The sequence below is a fragment of the Narcine bancroftii genome, chromosome 1 (assembly GCF_036971445.1).
Source record: "Narcine bancroftii isolate sNarBan1 chromosome 1, sNarBan1.hap1, whole genome shotgun sequence".
In the NCBI taxonomy this organism is placed as follows: Eukaryota; Metazoa; Chordata; class Chondrichthyes; order Torpediniformes; family Narcinidae; genus Narcine; species Narcine bancroftii.
This window is the reverse complement of record NC_091469.1, coordinates 358019454-358038070: the sequence shown is the minus strand read 5'-3', so window position 1 is coordinate 358038070 and position 18617 is coordinate 358019454. Positions and strand designations below refer to the sequence as shown.

Below are 18617 nucleotides of genomic sequence, written 5' to 3'. Positions count from 1 at the left end.
AATTTATTGTCCGAGTACACAAATGACATCAAAAGCAACCCTAAGATCCAACTTATTGGTAGTGCAAAAAAAAGTACACAATGTAAACAAACAAATGTAAACTACCAACTGTACAATACAGAAAAACAATAAAGTGCACAAGAGTCTTTAAATGAGTCCCTGATTGAGTTAGTTGTTGAGGAGTCTGATGGTGGAGGGGTAGCAGATGCTCCTAAACCTGGTGGTGCGAGTCTTGTGGCATCCATACCTCTTTTCTGATGGCAGCAGTGAGAACAGAACATGTGCTGGGTGTTGTGGATCCTTGATGATTGCTGCTGCTCCCTGATGCCAGTATTTCTTGTAGATGTTCGCAATAGTGGGAAGGGGTTTGCCTGTGATGTCCTGGGCTGTGTCCAATACATTTTGCAGGGCTCTATGCTCAGGGGTATTGGTGTTTCCATACTATTCTGTGATGCAGCTAATTAGCACACTTTCCACCACACCTTTGTTGAAATTTGTCTGGGTTTCTGATGTCATAGAAAACCTCTGCAAACTCCTGAGGGAAGTAGAGGCACTGACATGCTTTCTTCATTATACCATTAGTGTGTTGGCTCCAGGAAAGATCCTCCAAGATAGTGACTCCCAAGAACTTACATTTGGTCATCCTTTCCACCTCTGATCCCCCAATGAACATTGGATCATACACATTTGGTTTTCCCTTCCTGCAGTCAACAATCAGCTCCTTTGTTTTGGTGACATTGAGTGTGTAGTTATTTTTGGTTCACCATTCGGCCAAGTTTTCAATCTCTGCCATGTCTGGTGATTCATCACCTCTTTTTATTCAACTCACTATCGAGGTATCATCAGCAAATTTGTAGATGGTGGTGTTGTCGTACCGAGCCATGCACTATAGGTGTAAAACGAGTAGAGCAGGAGCCTAAGAGTGCAACCCTGTGGTTCTCCAGTACTGATGGAGGTTGTGGAGGAGATGCTTTTACCAATCCTCACTCATTATGGTCTGTAGGTGAGGAAAACAAGGATCCAATTAGACAGTAGGGTGCTAAGTCCCAGATCTTGGAGTTTGCTAATCAGTTTTTAGGAGATGATGGTGTTAAATGTTGAACTGAAGTCAATAAAGAGCATCCCGGTGTATCCATCTTTGCTGTCAAGGTGTTTCAGTGCTTTGTGTAGAGCCAGTGAGATAGTATCCACCTAGACCTGTTGCTACGATAGGCAAACTGGAGCATTTCTATGTCACAACTCAGACAGGAGCTGATATGCTTCAACGCTAGCCTTTCAAAAAACTTCCTCACCGTTGATGTGAGTGCTACTGGTTGATAGTAATTTAGGCAGGTTACTACACTCTTCTTGGGCACTGGTACAATTAACACCTGTTTGAAACAGGTGTGTACTACATTCCTGGCGGAGGTGATGTTGAAGATATTGTGAATACGTTGATAAGTTGGTCAGCACAGAGTTTTAATACTTAGCTGGGCACTCTGTCTGGACTGGATTCTTTCCTCAGATTCACTTTCCTGAAGGCAGTCTGCACATCATCTTCGGATACAGACAGGAGAAGATCATCAGGACATTGGGGTGTGCAGTGGTGGTTTGTTCTTGTTCTTGTGGTTGAAAGTCTAACAAAATCTTGATTATGTGATATTCATCAATACGTAGAATCGTAATAGCACTTTGATGACGCCTGAGATATATAATTACCCTGATAGCATCTCAGACTTTGCATTTGAAATGGAGAAAAACTAATATCATTGTGGGAATGTTTGATCAGGCTACTTTGGAGAATTTAAACAAGTCATGCGGGGAATGGGAATCAGAGTGCCAGAGCAGATAGTGGTAAAAGCTATTGTCAAGCCTGCAGACCAACACAGAAATAGAAAGGTTGAGCATGCTGGGAATAATGTTTGGAGGTGTGTCTTTCAATGCAAGGAGTATTCTAGGAAAGGGGAATAAGCACATGGAATTATAAAATTGTAGCCATTATTGAGACTTAAGTTGCAGAAGTGACAGGACTGGCAGCTTAATGTTCCAGGGTTCCATTGTTTTAGATGTGATAGTGAAGGAGGGTTGAAAAGAAGAGGGATGGTATTTCCAGTAAAGGACAATGTCAGAGCAGTCTTCAAATAGGACAGAATGGAGGGCTTGTCTACTGAGGCGTTATGGATGAACCTGAGGAATGAGAAAGGGATGACCATGTTAATGGCACGATCTTTTAGGCCTTCCAATAGACAGCAGGAATTGGAAGATCAAATTTATAGCTAGCTACCAGAATGTTACATGAAACATTAAGTTGTAATAGTAGGTAATTTTTAACTTTCCACATAATGACTTGCTATAAAAGTGCTGGATGGTTTCAAGTTTGTCAAATAAGTTCAGGAAAGTTTCCTTATCAATATTTAGAGGTTCCAACAAGAGACAGTGCAATATTGAATATGAGAGTCTGATACCCCTGTTAAAAGATAGGAATTAACTGCCTTACAACACCTATTGGAGAGGAATCTTTTTATTTATATATAGTTACATGTTTTGTTACAAGTATATTTTGAAAGTCTTCTTTCTTTTCATCAGGATTGCCAGAGGAGAGGTGAGCAATGAACATGGGGTGGGGGGTGGGGTCATTTTCATCTGGTTTATTACTCAGCAGAGCCAATGCTTTTCAACCCGGCTTTTCTTGTTTCAGTGTGAACAAACTGACCTGGCTTTAAACTTGGGTCATTAAACACCTAGCTGTACTTCTACTCCCAGCATACAAGCAGAGACTGAGGATCACAGCACCAGTGGTGAAGACAACGAAAGTATGGTCGAGGGAGGCGGAGAAGTGTCTGGAGGACTGCTTTGAATTGGTAGATTGGAACATATTCAAGAACTTATCCATTAACTTGAATGAATATGCAACAGATGTCACCAACTTCATCAAGACCTGCATGGATGAGTGGGTGCTCTTGTGCAAATACCGGGTGTTCTCCAACCAGAAGCCCTGGATGAATCAGAGAGTTCACAGCCTGCTGAGGCTGGGGATCAGGATCAGAAGTCTCGGCATGACCTGCGGAAGGCCATATCTAAAGCAAGGTGGCAATTCCAGAGGAAGTTAGAGACAGGGACAGATACACACCAGCTATGGCAGGGGAGTGCAGGTCACTACAGCATACAAAACGAGGGTGAACACTATGTGATGCTTTATTAACCAATGAGCTGAACACATATGCCTGCTTTAAGAAGAACCAAACAGTGCCTAATAGAATCCCTGTAAAGGCTGAGGACCCTGTGATATCTGTCTCTGAGGGTGACATCAGAACATCATTCAAGAGGGTGAATGCTCACAAGGTACCCCACAGAGTACCTGGCAGGGTACTGAAAATCTTCACAAACCAACTAACCAGAGTGCTCATTGATATTTTGAACCTCTCATTGCTGCATTTAAAGTAAAAGTACCTGAGGGTGGTGTAATGGAAGATTCTAACCTGTTTTTTAAACTTGCAGCTCTGGGTTCTGCAAGGCTGAGAACCTGCTTGTGTTTTAGAATCAGCAGACATAAGCTAAATTCCACCAAGGGGCCAGAGATGCTGTTATCTGAAGAAAGGACATCTGTGTACCAAGAACATTTAATCTTCCTGCTTGTTTTGGTCACAGACTGTCAGAGGCCTAGCCTTGATGGAAAATAAACCATTGTATTCAAAGTGATAAGCTGAAAATTATGTTATTCGTTAATAGCCTAGCATGCTAGCTAGCTGGCTTGCTTATCTTTCTTGCTGTGCTGGGAATAGGTGCTTGGGTAAGCAGTTTTTGGGTAATATAAGCCATGGTCCCGCTGCTGAAGTTTGAGACTCTCCGAGAGGTGCCAACATCTCTCAGCAAGAAGAAGAACTTCTGGAGTCCAGCAAACGTCCCGGTCAGGGGAGGTGGAGAAGCTGCTACCGGCGCCCTGACAACCAACTACAAGTGTGCAGTCGTTGCCTCACTTCGGCAGTTGGGACCAGTCCAAGCATTGATAAGTATAGTTGAGAAGGGCTTGCATATTGTAGTGTGAAATCAGCTTTTGAATTTGTAATAAACATTTGTATAAACTGAACTGCTCTTGGTGTGTGTGTCTATTTTCTTTCGGTAGCTCAAACACTGTGACCAATCTAAAATGAACAAAATGAGAGGTATAAGTTTACCCAAGACAGATGGGGGGAAATGGTGGTTTGAGGAGAGAATGTGGTTCTCACTGCTATTGGATCATGTGGGTAGTTGTGACTTTGATCACAGCCTGTAAAATAGAGGGAAGTGGTGTGGACTATATTATTACAACACCTATTGAGGAGGGATCTTTTTATTTATAGATAGATATATGTTTTGCTCTAAGTATATTTTGAAAGTATCTTTTTTTCTTCTTTCTTTTCATCAAGATTGCCAAAGGACAGGTGAGTAAGCTTGCTGGGTTTAGAATAATAGAGTTATGAGAGGAAGACTTAGAGGCAGAAGCAGAAGAAATAGTGAATTAGAAAGATGAATAATAAAGTTAAATATGTAAATTAAAATGTTAATGGATTAAATAAAACCATGAAAAGGAGAGGTGTATTAACATATCTTAAGAAGATATAGCTTTTTTGGAAGAAACTTACCTAACTGAAAAAGAACATTTGAAGTTAAAGAGAGATTGGGTTGGACATGTAGTAGCTTCTTTTAATTCCAAAGCAAGAGGTGTGGCAATTTGAGTTAAAAAGAAAATTCCAATTTAAATACAAAATGTAGTGACAGATCTTGCTGAAAGGTACTTTGTCAAATATTTTCGGAATTCTGGACCATTCTTTATCTTTATGCATCAAATGTAGATGATGAGAGATTTATTCAAGAAACTTTTTTGAATTTGGCAGATGCCCATAATAATATTTTGATATGAGAAGAGTTTAACTTCTGTTTAGACCCAATTTTAGATAGAACTACAAGAGGAGGAGTAAACAAGAAAAGATGATTTTACCAAGTGAAATTTATTAAAGTAGCATTAGTAGTGGTAAAGAAGAATATTGCAGTGACTTGGAAATCAGATGCACATTTAGCTATGGAAAAGTGCAATACAGAATTTCAAAGTTGTATACCTCTGGAGAAAATTACATATAATTTAAGAAATAAATATTCTACTTTCTTACAAATTTGGTGCCCATATATCCAAAGTTTAGGGATAACTATGTAAAAATGTACCATCAGCCTTTTAAGACCTGTAACAATCTTCTTCCCTAAATATAAGTACTGTAAAATCCCAATGTGTGACCTGATCTTTTGTGCAATCCAGAATAATAATATTGTTTTTCTCTTTTTCTTTCTTCCTTTTCTATAATTTTTTCATATAACAATATATTATATCTGTTTTTTATTGTTTTTTAGTGGGGGGGTAGAGTCTGGAAAAACAACCACCTGAAGAAACACACAAAGATCAGTGTGTACAGAGCCGTTGTCATACCCACGCTCCTGTTCGGCTCCGAATCATGGGTCCTCTACCGGCATCACCTACGGCTCCTAGAACGCTTCCATCAGCGTTGTCTCCGCTCCATCCTCAACATTCATTGGAATGACTTAATCACCAACATCGAAGTACTCGAGCTGGCAGAGTCTGCAAGCATCGAATCCACGCTGCTGAAGACCCAACTGCACTGGGTGGGTCACATCTCCAGAATGGAGGACCATCGCCTTCCCAAGATCGTGTTCTATGGCGAGCTCTCCACTTGCCACCGAGACAGAGGTGCACCAAAGAAAAGGTACAAGGACTGCTTAGAGAAATCTCTTGGTGCCTGCCACATTGACCACCGCCAGTGGGCTGATATCGCCTCCAACCGTGCATCTTGGCGCCTCACAGTTTGGCGGGCAGCAACCTCCTTTGAAGAAGACCGCAGAGCCCACCTCACTGACAAAAGACAAAGGAGGAAAAACCCAACACCCAATCCCAACCAACCAATTTTCTCTTGCAACCGCTGCAACCGTGCCTGCCTGTCTCGGATCGGACTTGTCAGTCACCAACGAGCCTCCAGCTGACATGGACATACCCCTCCATAAATCTTCGTTTGTGAAGCCAAGCCAAAGATAGGAGGGAGAGGAGGGATCGCAAGGTTAAATAACCAAGTAATTTCAAATCTAAACAAATTTTTCTTATATAAAAGTATATAATTACACTGTTGGAAAATTTTAAATTAAATATTCAAAAAAATATGACTACCACACAGCAGCATTCACTTCTACTCTGATGAAATGCTTTGAGAGGCTGGTCATGGCCAGAATTAACAACATGTACCTAAGCAAAGACCTGGGCTCACTGCAATTCACCTATCATCACAATTGCTCCACAGCAGATGCAATATCGCTGGCTCTCCACTCACCTTGAAAACAGCAATTCATACATACAACTGATCTTCATCAACTACAGGTCAGTCTTCAATACCATTATTCCCTCAGTGCTGGTCAAGAAGCTGCAGTCTCTAGGCCTCTGTACCCCACTCTGCAACTGGATCCTTGACTTTCTCTTCGGAAGACCACAGTCAGTACGAATTGGAAACAATGTCTCCTCCTCACTGATTATCGACACAGGCGCACCCCAAGGATGCGTTCTTAGCCCTCTGCTCTACTCATTATAAACTCATGACTGTGAGGCCAGGCACAATTCCAATGCTATCTAGAGGTTTGCTGATGACACCACAGTTGTCGGCAGAATCACAAACAGCAATGAGGAAGCGTACAGGAAGGAGATAGATCATTGAATGTTGTTACACCATTGAATGTTGTAACAACAACCTTGCGCTCAACATTAGGAGATGATTATGGACTTCAGGAGGAAGTCAGCAGGACACAACCCAGTTCTCATTAAGGGTTCAGTAGTAGAGAGGGTCAAGAACTTCAAATTCTTGGTATCAACATCTCCGAGGATCTATCCTGGAGCCTCTACATTGATGCAATCACAAAGAAGGCTCGTCAGTGGCTATACTTTGTGAGGAGATTCAATATGTCACTGAAGACTCTCGCAAACCTCAACAGGTGTATCATGGAGAGTATTCTGCTGGTTGCATTACAGTCTGGTCTGGAGGCACCAACTCTCAGGACAAGTATAAACTAGAGGGTTATTAAGTCAGCCTGCAAAATCACTGGCACCAGACTTCACTGCATCAAGGACATCTACATTGAACCAAAGACACTGCCTTACCTTTGGTGCACTAATATTTTTTTTATATATAGTAATGTTGTAAGATGGTTATAATATGCATGTTTACACTATGATGCTGCCACAAAAACTGGATTTCATGACTTGTTCATGACAGTAAATTCTGATTTACTTGCCGATTAAATGAGATTGTTGGGTAAAAGGGTTATTAGACTCTCATATCCATGAAGCAATATATATTTATTTATTTATCAATACAAATACTTGTCCTGCAATCTGTTGTTTGCATGCGTGTAATGTCTAATTGTGTGTCTGAGTGTTTTGCATGAAAGACTGGAGAAAGCTATTTTGTTGGGTTATACTTGTGCAATCAGATGAGAATAAACTTGACTGGACTTCCAATTAGGAAACAAGACCAGACAGATGCCAGGGAACAATGTGGATCCAGTGATCAGAATGTCATTAGTTTGGGGAGCGTGACAAGATGGCATAGAGGGCAGACGTGCGATCCCATCCTTCCTCAGCCAGTTTTTAAAGCACCCATTTTTAAATTTAAAAAAAGTGATTAAACATTTTATTTTTACTTTTGGGAACATTAGTGAGTCATAATGGCTGCTAATGTGTAAAAGAAAACGAAAACTCAACTACAGAAGAAATTACCTTTTAAAAGTGCTGAAGAATTGAGGCCTACCTGTTCAACTGAAGCCATGGACTCGATGTTTGGAACCTCCAAGGCACAGAGAACTCCTGCCAGGTTAAATACTACACTGGCGCCAATCTTGCCTCCACAAGATGGTGCCGGCATGATGACGAGCTTGGCCGGGATCGAACCGCATGTCTGTGATGTCAGGAACGCGAGTGACCCAGCTGAGAGAAGAGCCCTTGAGCCCGGGCTCCCGTTGGGTGGGCCGAGGACGTGCAGAATGGCGTTGGAAGTCGCCTCTGTGCAGTCCCTGGCCTTACTGGGCATGCATGGTGCTCCAAGGGTCCGCGAGTCACTGAATCGCGTATGGGCTGTGGGGGGGCCCGAATGGTGGCAGCCCGATGTGGCCAGGATGCCGCCACCGGGTGTACAAACCCGCATCCACACCAGGAGGGGACTGACAACACTGAAAGAAGAAGAAGACCTACCTTTAACGAGCAGCTCACAGGAACAATTGGAGGTGGAGACTAGAGAAGGTAGGCCTCAAAATGTGGAACTGGAATCTGGAATGGAGTCTATACAGTCCTGGAAGGGATTGCTTATCAAATGGACAATATGTTTAAACAAATGACTCAAGGATTTCTGGAGGTGACAACCAAAATATCTAATATATCTACAGAAGATATATCTACAGTTAAGAGTGATGTTAATAAATGTATTAAATCAGTGGATACAGTGCAAGAAAATTGAAACAGCTTTTCTTGACTGTAAAAAATCAAGTTGAATGTACTACCAACAGAATGGAAAAAATGGAAGATTCCTTTGTGGATTGGGGAATCCAGAGGAAAGACTTACTGAAAAAAAATTGATTCATTGGAAAATCAAAATCGGAGAAATAATGTGAAAATTGTGGGTCTCCCAGAGACATTGAAGGGTCTAATCCAATAAAATTTTTCAAGAATTGGATTCCCGAGGTATTGGGCAAGGAGTTTTTTTTTGGAAGCCTTAGTACTAGCGAGGACACATAGAACGTTACGAAAGAAACCATTACCGGGACAACCACCACGGGCAGTTATAGTTCATTGTCTGGACTACCAGGACAGAGAAATTATATTACGTTGGTGGTACAGAAGGCACGACAAAGTCAAACTCCAATAATGATCCAAAATAACAGAGTATTTTTTTACGCAGATCTGAGTCAGGAGATTATTAGGCGACGACGGGAGTTTAATTCAACTAAAGAAGTACTGTTGCGGAAGGGTAACAAATTTGCTTTTCGATACCCTGCTGTGTTAAAAGTCATTTATGGTAACTTTCAATCTCAATTTTTTGAGAATGACCATGATGCATTAATTTTGCTAATTCATTACCGGATTTGCGAGGACCTAGAAGATTTTCGCCACCATCGCCTAAAAAGAAGGCAAATGGAAATGGGAATGGGAAGAATGGGAAAAATGGAAAGAATGGAAAGAAAGAAGTTTTAACACAAAGTCTTATTGACATTGAAGATCCGGAACAATCATTGGGAATGGAGTCATTGGATTGAATATATTTAAAGTATTGGATTGTGTTGATGTGAATAATGTACTTCTGGCTGGGGAGGGTGGATAGCACTGAAATCTTTGATAGTCATCTGCCACTAGTGGGGTTTACCACACCCAGTTTTTTTAGGGCGTTACTACCTTTGGGTTGTTTTTTTGTGGGGGGGGGATAATCAAAAAAATTTTTTATGTTTTTTTTCTAAAAATATTTAGGGGAGGGATAGTGGTCTTAAGTTACTAAAAGGGGAGCGATATTCTGTAGTAAGTGATTATATTGTTAGTTTGTTCAGGGGTTAAATAATCCGATTAAGCGAAAGTGAGTTTTGGCTTGTATCAAGAAAATGAAAATTGATATTGCCTTTTTACAAGAAACACATTTGATTGAAAAATAACATTTGAAATTGAAGAGAGATTGGGTTGGACATGTCTTTTTTTCTTCATTTAATTCTAAGGCAAGAGGTGTAGCAATTTTAATTCATAAGAATTCGCCTTTTGAATTGCAAACTATGGAAGGAAATGCTGGAAGGGTTTTAAGGGTGAATTGTAAAATTTTTGCTGAATCTTGGACTTTGCTTAATGTTTACGGACCTAACGTGGATGATGAGCGTTTTATTTCGGAGGCTTTTTTGTTGTTAAATCAAGCTAATGAAAATATCTTAGTTGGGGAAGATTTTAATTGTGCCTTGGACCCTTTGCTGGATAGATTTCCAAAAAGTATAAAGAAATCAAAGATGGTGACACAAATTGGTGTCTTGATAAAGGATTTAAATTTGGTGGACATTTGGAGAAGGGTCAATCCTACAGAGAAGGATTTCTCTTTTTATTCATCTCGACATGATTCATTTTCTAGAATAGATTTTTTTTGTATCGGCACATTTACAAGAGTATTACAGGTGGAACCAAGCCATGAAAGACCCCAACAATGAAGACGCTGTTTACATCCGGTACCGCACGGATGGCAGTCTCTTCAATCTGAGGCGCCTGCAAGCTCACACCAAGACACAAGAGAAACTTGTCCGTGAACTACTCTTTGCAGATGATGCCGCTTTAGTTGCCCATTCAGAGCCAGCTCTTCAGCGCTTGACGTCCTGCTTTGCGGAAACTGCCAAAATGTTTGGCCTGGAAGTCAGCCTGAAGAAAACTGAGGTCCTCCATCAGCCAGCTCCCCACCATGACTACCAGCCCCCCCACATCTCCATCGGGCACACAAAACTCAAAACGGTCAACCAGTTTACCTATCTCGGCTGCACCATTTCATCAGATGCAAGGATCGACAATGAGATAGACAACAGACTCACCAAGGCAAATAGCGCCTTTGGAAGACTACACAAAAGAGTCTGGAAAAACAACCAACTGAAAAACCTCACAAAGATAAGCGTATACAGAGCCGTTGTCATACCCACACTCCTGTTCGGCTCCGAATCATGGGTCCTCTACCGGCACCACCTACGGCTCCTAGAACGCTTCCACCAGCGTTGTCTCCGCTCCATCCTCAACATCCATTGGAGCGCTCACACCCCTAACGTCGAGGTACTCGAGATGGCAGAGGTCGACAGCATCGAGTCCACGCTGCTGAAGATCCAGCTGCGCTGGATGGGTCACGTCTCCAGAATGGAGGACCATCGCCTTCCCAAGATCGTATTATATGGCGAGCTCTCCACTGGCCACCGTGACAGAGGTGCACCAAAGAAAAGGTACAAGGACTGCCTAAAGAAATCTCTTGGTGCCTGCCACATTGACCACCGCCAGTGGGCTGATAACGCCTCAAACCGTGCATCTTGGCGCCTCACAGTTTGGCGGGCAGCAGCCTCCTTTGAAGAAGACCGCAGAGCCCACCTCACTGACAAAAGGCAAAGGAGGAAAAACCCAACACCCAACCCCAACCAACCAATTTTCCCTTGCAACCGCTGCAATCGTGTCTGCCTGTCCCGCATCGGACTGGTCAGCCACAAACGAGCCTGCAGCTGACGTGGACTTTTTACCCCCTCCATAAATCTTCGTCCGCGAAGCCAAGCCAAAGAAAGAAGAAAAAAAGAAACAGGTGGAATATAAAAGCAGGGTTATATCAGATCATTCTTTATTATTTTTTTCTTGCATAAGTCCAGAAGTGGTACGTTCATCTTATAAATGGAGAATTAACACAATGTTTTTGTTGAAAAAAAGTTTTTTTTTACCTTTGTTAAAGAACAGATTACTTTGTCCTTGACTGAGAATGCTAATTCAGTAGAAAGTCATTTTGTGTTATGGGATGCATTAAAAGCTTACTTAAGAGGACAGATTATCAGTTATACTACTAAAGTTAAGAAGCAGTATATGGCAGAAAGTTTAGAATTAGAAAAGCAAATTGATAAATTAGATAAGGAATTTCAGAAGGAAGTGGCAGAAAATTTTTTAAAAAGTGGCTTTGGCTAATTTGAAATTGTGTTATAACATGTTGCAGACTTATCAGTTTGAACATTTAATTAATTGATCTAAGCAGCATTATTATGAGTTGTGTGAGAGGGCACATAAGGTACTTGCATGGTAGTTAAAGATGGAACAGGTTTCACAGACTTAATGCTGTAAAAAAGAATTCAACAGTTACCTATAAACCTCAGGAAATTAATGATCAGTTTTATTCATTTTATAAAAAAATCTATACTTCTGAGGGGAAACAGGATAGTGGGTCCATTGATTCTTTTTTATCTTAGTTTACGTTACCATCATTAGAAGAGGAGAACGTTATGGATCTGGAAGCTCCATTCACAGAATTTGAGATTAAGGTGACTATGTTGGAGATGCCAAATGGGAAGTCACCAGGCGACGATGGATTCTCGGTGGAATTTTATAAAACCTTTTATGAAGATTTATCCTCTGTGTTGGAGGAGGTATTACAACAAGTGACTGAAGAGCATGAGTTACCAGAATCTTGGTCTAGTGCTTTAATTACTGTATCCTGAAAAAAGATAGAGATCCGTTGAAAGTTTCTTTGTATAGACCTATTTCTTTATTGAATGTAGACTATAAAATTATAGCAAAAGTGTTAGCAAACTGACTTGCCAAGTATTTACCTAAATTGATACATGTTGATCATACATGTTTTATTAAAAATAGAAATGCATCAGACAATATTTTTCGATTGATTAGTTTGGTCAATGCATATTGACAGCAGCCCAAGCTCAAGTGGTTGCACTTGACGTGGAAAAAGCCTTTGATAGGGTTGAATAGGATTTTTTATTTAAAGAATTGGAGGTTTAAATTTGGCCCTTTTTTATTGGTTGGATTAAAACTTTAAATACGAACCCAATTGCTAGGGTGGTGACAAATGGTCAAATTTCATTATCGTTTAAATTGACGCGTTCAACTCGACAAGGCTGTCCATTGTCACCAGCCCTGTGGGAGGGTGGGTGGGGATTTTTTTTTTTCTGTATTTTCTTACTTTTTTTTATATATACTTATATAAAATTGTCTTTATGGAATGTATGCTGTATTATCATTAATGGTTTTTCAAATAAAGTTTTTTTAACAAAAAGTATGTCATTAGTTTCAAGATAATTATGGATAAGGATCGGACTGGTCCTTTGATTGAGATTCAAAATCAGAGAAATGCAATTTTGATGAAATAAGAAAGGATCTGGCAAGTGTGGATTGGGACAGGTTGTTTTCTGGCAAAGATGTTGATGCACTGTCAATAACTCCAAAAGACTGAAAGTTATGTAAAACTTTATTCACAGTAGAATGGAGGCATGTCTATGCTAGTCGACTGTCCTGAACTAGGAGGAGGGTGTGGAGCAGTCACTTTTATTCAGAAGTCTGTGGGAGGAGCCACAGGTACAGTCAGCCAAGGAGCATGCCCAGAAAGTTAAATATACAAACAGTAGTTTACCACATTCACCCCTTGTTTTTAAAGAGTTTGGCGAGGTGAAGTTCATCCAATGTTATAATAAATTGTCTTTTAGGTGGTCTGATCTGCTGCTGCAACCATCATAGTGCCAGCTGCAGCTGGATCGCAGTGATGGGATCCTAGACAGTCTGGGGCACCTATAATGCAGTCATTGGTATTGGTTTGGTGGATGCATGATGACGAGTCCATTGGGGCCATCCTTTGGGGCAGGAGTAACAATCCATGGCCCAGGTGCATCATGGGTGATGATAGGTGAGGGAGGTGTGGGGTGATGGGTAATGTTCTCTGGAACCCTTGAGGGTGCCAGGTCCCTAATTTAGACCATGTCTTCATGCCCATCAGGGTACACCACTTAAGCATATTGGGGGTTGGCATGGAGGAGGTGTTCCCTTTTGACCAGTGGGTCAGACTTGTGGTTCCTTGCATGCTTCCAGAGTAGGACCAGCCCCAGGGATGTCAGTCAGCAGTGTGGCCCCTGTTGCAGACTTCATGGGGAAGGAAAACATTCTTTCATGTGTAGTGTCATTGGTGGCAGTACATAGAAGTGATATGATGGAGTGTAGTTCCTCAGTGAGGGCATCTACCAGCGGTAGACTGGAAAACCTCTGGACTGCAGGGTTAGGAGGATGGCCTTTTAGATGGTGGTGTTCTCCCTTTCCACCTTCCCATTCCCTCTGGGGTTGTAGCTGGTGGTTCTGCTCATGGCAATGCCTCTGGTCAGCAGTTACTGCTGCAGTTCATCACTTATAAAGGAGGCGCTCACAGACACTATGGATATAGCAGGGGTACCCAAATAGAGTGAAGAGGCTGTGTGAGGCCTTGATGACTGTAGCAGCTCTCATGTCTGGGCAGGGAATAGCGAATGGAAAATGTGAGTACTCATCAATGATCTTGCGTTTAGAGGAAGGAAGTGATCCTTTGAAGTCAATGTTCAGTCATTCAAAAGGGCAGGTGGTCTTTATCAGCTGTGTTTTGTCAGGTCGATAGAAGTGCAGTTTGCACTCCATGCAAACCTGGCAGTTTCTGGTCATAGTCCTGATCTCCTCAATAGAGTAAGGCCTTGATAAAGTGGAAGATCCTGGTGACTCCAGGGTGGCAGAGATTGTTGTGGAGGGTTTGCAAATGGTCTATTTGTGTGCTGGTATATGTTTCATGGGATAGAGTATCTGAGGGTTCATTAAGTTTCCGGGGCCAGAATAAGATATCATAATTGTAGGTGGAAAGTTCAATTCTCCACCTCAATATCTTGTCATTTTTGATTTTACCCTGCTGTTGGTTATTGAACATGATAGCCACTGTCTGTTGGTCAGTCAGCAAGGTAAATCATTTGCCAGCTAGGTAATAAAGGCCCTGTCCCCGTCACTGTACTGCCTACTTTTGGTGGCAATGGGTTTACAGTCAGGGGTGAGGTGAGGGAATAGCAATGGAAGGATGATCTTGAAAGTTGAGAGTCCAAAGGTCTTGCGCCATTGGAAATCTTCAGGTTGCAGGCTGGAAACGGTGATGGAAAAGGCCGGGGGGGGGGGGGGGGGGAGGGATTTCGCTGGTGGAGTGCAGAGGGCGATATAAGAACTGCTGGCTACAGACAGTAAGGAAGGAGAGGGTGGTGCTGGTTGTACTCCATCGTTACGCTTTTAAGGTGGCATTGGAAGTCTGGTCCCAGAGGCACTGCAGTGAATAGTTATGAAATCACCAGGAGTTTCAAGTCTTTGTAGTCTGTGCCCTGCAAGGACAGGGTTACTACACTGTAGCTATGGACATCAAGAGACTTCAAGGCCAAGGAGACTTTGTGACTCACTGGCCTAACCACAAGGGAGTAGTGCTGCACCATGTCTGGGTCAATGAAGCTCTCTGTTCTCCCACTATTGAACAGGCAATTCATCACATCGCCGTTTACCTGGTTGTCCATCATTGATCTGGCAAGTTGGTGAGGACTACCTTGGTTCAGCATGATGGTTGCTACTTGTAGCTGTGGTGGAGAGTTCATGTGTTCGATCTCAAGATGGCAGCCCTTATGGCTCGCATGCAGCGCTGCTGGGACTTGAAGATGGCGATATCCAAGATGGCGGCCCCATTGTCCACACACGGTGCTGCTAGGTTGGGGTGACTTGGACTTACACATTCTCGCATAATCCCCTAGCTTCCCGCAGTTGGAGCAGACCATGACTTTCACTGGGCAGCGTTTCGTCGGGTGCTTGCTCAGGTCACAGAAGAAGCACTTTGGGTGCTCACGGAGTACTACAGCTGTGGCTGGGTCACTGGCAGTGTGCAGCGGTGGCAGGACGTCCCAAGATGGCGACACCCTGAGCAACCATGAGGTGGCCACGTTGTCGGCCGAGTAGGCTTCCATATTCTGGAGGGTCACCTCTAGCGTGACTGCCAGTTCAACCATCCTCCAAAAATTGAGCTCATCTTGCTCCAACAGTCTCTGACGGGTGTAGTTGGACCTGATGCCTGTAACATATGTGTCTCTAATCAAGTCTTCCGTGTTCTCCACGGCTGTCACAGCCTTGCAGTCGCAGGCCCATCCAAGAGTTCATAGGGCTCAGAGATCATCAGTGCTCGATTCCTCAGGTCACTGTTTTTGGGTGGCCAGGAGGTGTCTCACTTAGACCTCATTTACCTTCTTCACCTACTGGTCTTTCAGAATGTCCATTGCCTCCAGATACGACGTGGCATCCCTGATCATTGAGTATACCGGGGGCCCAACCAGGGAGTGTAGTACCTGAAGCTTGTTGTTCTCTGATCGGATGATGGCAGATGATGCCTGCAGGAACGCTTCTGCATATGTGTGGTTAGATAACTGCTGTAATAAGGCATTGTGATGAAAAATGATTTCAACTTTTACATTTGTTGTGCATTACATCTTTCAGTTTGGAGAGAGTAATTTTCTTTCTATGAGGAACTATCCATCCTCTCATCATCACATTGTGGAACTCTTTATGGGTGGTCTGTTTTGCTTTTGATTTATTCGCTGATTAATTTTTTTCTAGCCATGTTTGGTGTACCGTTATTCCAAGATTGGTTTGATTTTCCAATCCACATCACAAATATTTGATTTAACAAGTTGAATTGTGGACATTAAAAAAATCCTTGAACAGTAATTTAATGAGGTATTATAAAAATAATTTATGAAGATAACTAACATTTTTAAGATTACAATATTTATTTAAATAATGACTAGAATGTCTCAGTTGGTGGATAATGAATAATGAAGAGCATGAATATTGTTATATGAACATGGAATAACATTGTACATATGTAATTCAACCTGTATAAAACACCATACAAGAACATTTAAACAATTTTTTTCTTTTATATGCAGATTGGTGTTGAATCACTAAATACTATGCAGAAAAAGCGACGTGCTCCAGCCCCACCACCTATTCACAGTAAGTTGGAAGGAACAGAATTTGACAGAAGTAATACTATTGGTAAGTGAGAGCAATTCCTTCAGTGAAATTTAATTTCTTTCTCTAGCTATTAATATACAGAATGGAAAATTAAAGTGTATTGATGGTTTTTGAATAAATAAATAATTTTTAAAAATTGGTGAAGGCTTATAGTTAGATGAGGCTATAAAATTAAAATTAAACAGGGTTCTAGGTAGTTTTCCAAATGTATTACATGCGCCATGGTACAGTTGCACTGGAGTTTCTCAACTTTTAGAATTTATGGTTTACAGGTGCTGTATTATTGTTGTGGTTTCAACTTATTTTGAGTGTACTTTGAATTTCGGCAAATTTTAGGGGTTTGAGCCCCAGCAAGTCTTTATAAAGATTGAATTATAATCGCAGCTTGTGACAAATTTTTAAGAAATTTACCTACATATTTTGAGTATTCCTGGTATTTTTAGCATCAATGATTGGAACTTTGAAATTTAAAAAAGAAAATCATTCCACATTTTTATGAAGTTTGTTTTTATTCGTTTTCAATATCTGGGCATTGGTAACAGCATTCATGGCTGTAATTACTTTTGAGAAGGTGATGGTAAGCCACCTTCCTTAACCACTGCAGTCCTTCTGGTGAAGGTATTTTGAGTACTGATGGTTCAAGTATTCCATGGACCCAGCAACTATTAATTTTGTTTTTGCCAAGTTGAAATCTGATTCATAACACAGGTGACATATTTCTTTCTGTTTCTTTTTGATTTTTTTTTTAGTTTCTTTTTAATTTAATTTAATTGTATGAATGTAATTTAATTGATTGTACTTCCAGTTGTATGAAGGTTGGGGGGGGGGAATAAATACAGACTCTGTATGTAATATGAATGTTAAAAAAAGATTATATGGTTTGTTTGAAATTTATGAGTCTGAAAATTAAAATTAAATATTCAAAAAAATGCTGATTTATAACTAATATATGCAGCCCAAATCCTCGAGGTTCACCCATCCCTCTACCTAGACAATTGTTCATCCCTGTACCTAGACAATTGTTCATCCCTGTACCTAGACAATTGTTCATCCCTGTACCTAGACAATTGTTCATCCCTGTACCTAGACAATTGTTTACTCAATATGTAAATTCACAACACAATGTTTTAATAAAAAAACCTTATAACTTAACAAGTATAGAATTAAATTGTTGAATAGACTCTATTTTGATCAAGATCCTGGGTCATGTTCAGTTGGAAAAATTGAGCTTTTGCAGAATATGATGATTCAGAAAATAGATTTGTTAGGGATGTATTTGTTCATTTTGGATCCATGGAATTGCAGATTGGCTTTCGTGGTGCCTATTCATACTTATTAAATTTTTATTAATTTTAAATTTAATTTGTAATTTCTAAAAATTTTAAATTTAGACAGGCCTACGAGACTGAGCCACCCAATTTACACTCCATTAACCTACATCCCGGTACGTTTTTGAAGGGTGGGAGGAAACTTGAGCCCTCGGAGAAAATCCACACAGACACGGGGAGAACATTCAAACCCAGGTCTGTTCCTGATCACTAGCACTGTGAAGGCGTTGTGCTAACCGCACCACCCTACTCGAACCGTGCTGGCCTAAGAGAGAGAATTTGTGAATGTGTGCTAATGCAGCTGTTTAGGAGCTCCACTAACACCCCTGTTTGAACAAGTAACTGCAAAGGGGACACCTCATAATGTATTTAAAAATTCATCAGACACAAAAAGGTCATTTGCAGTTTGACTTCTCCTGTTTGAAAGTTCTTCAAATTTTTTGTGCTTTGCAAAGTTATTTTAAGTTTTAAAGACTGAAGGAATGGTGGAGCATGGACAGAATTGAAAAGCATCAGCTTGTGTATACTTGTCGGCATTCTTTTGGAATATTGCAAGTCTATGATAATGAATTAAACCAAAATGCTTGCTTGCCCCACTGCTAATTTCCAATGTGCAGAGAATACTCAAGGTGACCCAAGTGCCCCCAGCAGTCACTCACAATCCTCAATACCAGGCAGGCATTTAG

The 18617-nt window shown here is 41.2% G+C and overlaps 1 protein-coding gene and 1 long non-coding RNA gene across 12 annotated transcripts in view; one reads left to right on the top strand and one right to left on the bottom strand.

Moving 5' to 3' along the window:
* The window catches only part of LOC138750117 (uncharacterized), a 95015-nt gene extending 86776 nt beyond the window's left edge, over window positions 1-8239 (bottom strand). For all 10 annotated transcript variants that reach the window (XR_011349094.1, XR_011349083.1, XR_011349086.1 and 7 more), the window contains exon 1: window positions 7815-8239. This is a non-coding gene — a long non-coding RNA (uncharacterized lncRNA). The remainder of the gene's footprint in view (window positions 1-7814) is intronic.
* Window positions 1-18617, top strand: part of cobl (cordon-bleu WH2 repeat protein) — a 389570-nt gene that overhangs the window by 261183 nt on the left and 109770 nt on the right. For both annotated transcript variants that reach the window (XM_069912158.1, XM_069912164.1), the window contains one exon: window positions 16516-16624. In XM_069912158.1, the coding sequence (XP_069768259.1) occupies window positions 16516-16624 (109 nt within the window). The remainder of the gene's footprint in view (window positions 1-16515; window positions 16625-18617) is intronic.